Consider the following 3,699-nt stretch of genomic DNA (forward strand, 5'->3'; position numbering starts at 1 on the left):
AGAAAGGTGGGATATAAATGCACCATAAATAACAGTTTTCCAGGTAAGCAGAAGAAAAACATGACAGTCTTTATTATAAGCAAAACCAGATTTGCCATTCAATTTTAGATGGTGCATAAGGTTAAAAATATAATCAATTGTACCATAACCTAGTGGACAGAATGCGGTAAATTTAACAAATAATTAAAAAACCACACCCAATGTACTACGTATATTATTTTTATTGCACGAGTCAATGTGTAAAAATCGAATGAAAATAATGCATTAAACACAATAATAAATAGAAAGAAATATAAGGAATAAAACGAAAGCCGTCACGTAGAGGAGGGGGGCGCCCGCAGTTGTCGCCCGGCCACCAAACCCAGACCTCCCAACCCGGAAGTGGTCGTCATGCCAGGCAATGCGCCTGCGCTTTCCCTTCTCCTCCCGCTCCGTCTCGAGTTCTCTTCGGCCCATAGAAATGACATGCAATTAAAAATCCAGGTTTCAGGTGGAAGCGAGAGGTACCTAAAGAAAACAACGGAGAAACCGGTGCTTGAGCAGCGATGCAGCAAAGATACTACAAAGATGCAGCGAAGCAGCGAAGGCAGGAGTTCATGCACCTTTCTTATGGAAAATGTTTTGGTGCTGGCTTTATCAGTTTTAAAAAAAAGAGCATAAACATATAAACACACTTATATCCAAGAAAGCTAAGAATAGAAATCATATTATTATTGCATTGCATTTATGTCCTTTTTTAACGTCTTGCGAGCAAACTAAGCTTATATGGTTTGCCTCCGATCCATTTTCCCCTCACAGCAACAATCCTGTGAGGTAGGCTAGGCTGAGAGTGACTGGCTCAAATTCACCCAAAGAGCTTCACTTTGAGTGTGATCTAGCGCAGTCCAAAACTAACCAATATAACCTATCGTACATGTACTGTACATAAAACACACCTTATATTAACATTTAAACAGCCGTTCATAGTGCAACAGAACACAACTTTTCTGTCTTTTCTGCGCCAGGCGAAAATCTTTTTATTTTCCCGTTATTTTAATGTTTAACTGGTTTTTAATATGTCTTATACTGCATGCTGTGCTATTTTAATTTCTCTTATACTTGTTGTTTGATGTAAGTCGTCCCGAGACGCTAGCATAAGGACGATTTATAAAAGGTTTAAATAAAAAAATAAGACTCTTGCAGGCATCTGGCTGTCGATTTAGCCTGGGAAAGGAGAAGGGGCAATCTTCTTTTTAGCCAGGGGGAACAAAATCCTATAACTCGCAAAATTCCCCAGCTTGCCACGTTGTCTGAGGCACGCTGGCAGTTGTAGGACCTTTCCTGTGTAACCATGCCTAGGACTGCGCCCTAAAGGAATGATTTGGCCTTTGCCGCAAATATTCCGTGTGACGCTTTTAGCTGCAAATTCAAAGCAGCCGCATTTAAAGCCTGCAAGATTAATCACGGGCAGCACGACGTGCCTATCGTAAGCCCCTCCACTTAACTGGCAGGTAAGGATGCAGCACCGCAGGGTGGTTGGGTGCCGGTCTTCATCCTCGTCCGATCCCTAGCTTCCGATACGGGTAACACCAGAATACACTGCAGGACTGTCGTAAACCAGTCTTTTTTCAGCCATAGCAACCGCACCATAGGGCGATAAGCGATTGTATTTCCATTTGAACGTAGCCTGGCAGGGCTGTACTTGTCTTGCTTTCAAATCCGCGCCGGGTCAGAAGGTGCAACTTTCTGCTACCTTTTCTCTGGGATGCCTTTGTGGTTTTGTTAACCAGAGGCCTCCTCCTTCCACTAATTCCTGCGGGTAGCTTTCACTATCTCGCTGGTGCAGCTGACAGCAAAACCGTTTTTTCAAGGCTTCCGTCCTCAGCTCGGCCGCGAATCGCTCCACATCGCTGCCTCCGTCTCTGCACTCCCACCACGCTCCGCTCTAGCGCGACTTGTGGGTAACCGGAAAGAGCCTCGGCACGGGACTCTCAGGCAGCCAATCAGGGTCGCGTTCGGAAAGATGGCGGCGCTCGGAGCCTGGGACTCTTCCGCTGGGGGGGCAGGCAAGCCCGGCGCGCGAATGGACTCGGACCTGCTGCTGCATCCGGAGCTGCTTTCGCAGGAGTTCTTGCTGCTGACCCTGGAGCAGGTAGCGAGGCACGCGGCGGGCGGGCGGGCGCGCTCCCCCCGGCGGCGGGGCGGGGCGGCGCGGCGGGGCGGGAGCACTCGCGAGCCGCCGTAGGGCCCGCCGAACCCCTGCCGCGCCGCGCCGCGCCTCTCTCCCCGCTGCGCGCCGCGTCGGGTCTTGGGTTGCCAGCTGACCTGGGGGAACTTCTCTTGACCTGCTCTCCTGCCTTTCACGGGAGCTAGGCCTGTGAAGATCCGCAGGAGAAGCTTTTCTCGGTAGGAATACGAGCGTTCTGATGCTAATGTCAGCAGATAACGTTGTTTCTGCTGCTGTTAAAAGTACCAGAGCCAGGGCTTTCAAGCTAAAAAAAGGAGGGGGAGAAGGAATAAAGTTGGCAGTCCATAACTTTTCCAGAGGCTCTTCTAATCCCTTCTCGATTCTCAAGGGTCTTCTACAGGCAACACTTTGATTGCCCTGGCAGATTTGCTAGTATGTCTCTTATCTTTGCAACACCACTTTGTCTATTGCATTCATGCTTTATATTTCTAGAAAGAGGTAAGGAGTGAAGTGATCTCTGATTTCCCCTGGCTAATAAATTTGTTGAACTCTTAACATGCTTGTGGACACAGCAGTACTTTTTGTTTCAGTCAATGAAGGTGGCTTTTTTCCCACCCTATGAAGAACCTGCTTGTTTCAATAGCTGAGCAGGTGAATCCAGCCTTTTCAGTTTATAGGGCCATGAATTGATTGATTGTATTTGGATACTATGAAAATGATTACAAACTGTGCGGGGGGGGTGTAGGAGTAAACAATTTAAAATAACCTTTAAAATGATCAGAAAAATCAGGATAAAGGACTGGAAAAGACAATAGATTGAGCAAGATGTTCAGAAGTGAGAAAAGGTCTAGTGTAAATAGCTTTTAGATCTACTTACTAGCATGAATAGCTTGTGTCATCAAGCAGCATTCCTGCAAATGGCACCTTGGGCCCATTTTCTCTCCTCAGCAATACTTAACCATCACCAACAATAAATGTTCTACGTTAAACAGACAAACAAAACTAAATGTTGTAAAGTGTTTTCTTAGCTTGCAGATATGTTATCATAATAATTGAGGAGATGAATTGCAGATCTCATGTGGGAAAATGGAGTGGGTGCAGTGAATTACAAAAACATGCCAGCAAGTTTTGTACTCCAAATATATGTGCTATTTCATGAAGGTAAACAGTATATTATTAGTTACAGTTCTAATTTTAATGTATATTAATTATGGAGAATATGTGTATGCATAGTAACAGTTTTCACTGCATTTCAACAGAAGAATATTCCAGTTGAAGATGAGGTAAAGATCAGTAAAGATGGTCTTACTGATCTCTATGTTCAACATGTCATACCATTGCCTCAGCGTGACTTACCAAAAACTAGATGGGGGAAACTAATGGAAAAGAAGAGAGGCCCACAGGGGCTGAACTCAAAGCATGACATAAAAAGGTAATTCTGTTTTAATAATAATTCTTGGGTTCTCCCTTAAAAGTCCTTACAGTTGAGGTGGGTAGCCTTTGGCCCCTGTAATGTTTTGGCCTACAATTCC

At 45.2% G+C, this 3,699-nt stretch overlaps 1 protein-coding gene and 1 long non-coding RNA gene across 2 annotated transcripts in view; one reads left to right on the forward strand and one right to left on the reverse strand.

The window, feature by feature from the left end:
• Positions 1-203: 203 nt before the first annotated feature.
• On the reverse strand, positions 204-1,944 carry LOC123023050. Its single transcript, XR_006414620.1, has 2 exons — positions 1,733-1,944; positions 204-507 (listed from the first exon to the last, which is right to left on the reverse strand). It is a non-coding gene; the product is annotated as an uncharacterized LOC123023050 (long non-coding RNA).
• A 43-nt stretch (positions 1,945-1,987) lies between these two features.
• The window catches only part of CUNH2orf49 (chromosome unknown C2orf49 homolog), a 7,975-nt gene continuing 6,263 nt past the window's right edge, over positions 1,988-3,699 (forward strand). Inside the window, exons 1-2 of the mRNA XM_044429392.1 lie at positions 1,988-2,131; positions 3,427-3,599. Of these exons, the coding sequence (XP_044285327.1) occupies positions 2,003-2,131; positions 3,427-3,599 (302 nt within the window). The 5' untranslated portion in view covers positions 1,988-2,002. The remainder of the gene's footprint in view (positions 2,132-3,426; positions 3,600-3,699) is intronic.

This window comes from Varanus komodoensis, unplaced genomic scaffold, assembly GCF_004798865.1.
Source record: "Varanus komodoensis strain SLA01 unplaced genomic scaffold, ASM479886v1 scaffold2, whole genome shotgun sequence".
Lineage (NCBI taxonomy): Eukaryota > Metazoa > Chordata > Lepidosauria > Squamata > Varanidae > Varanus > Varanus komodoensis.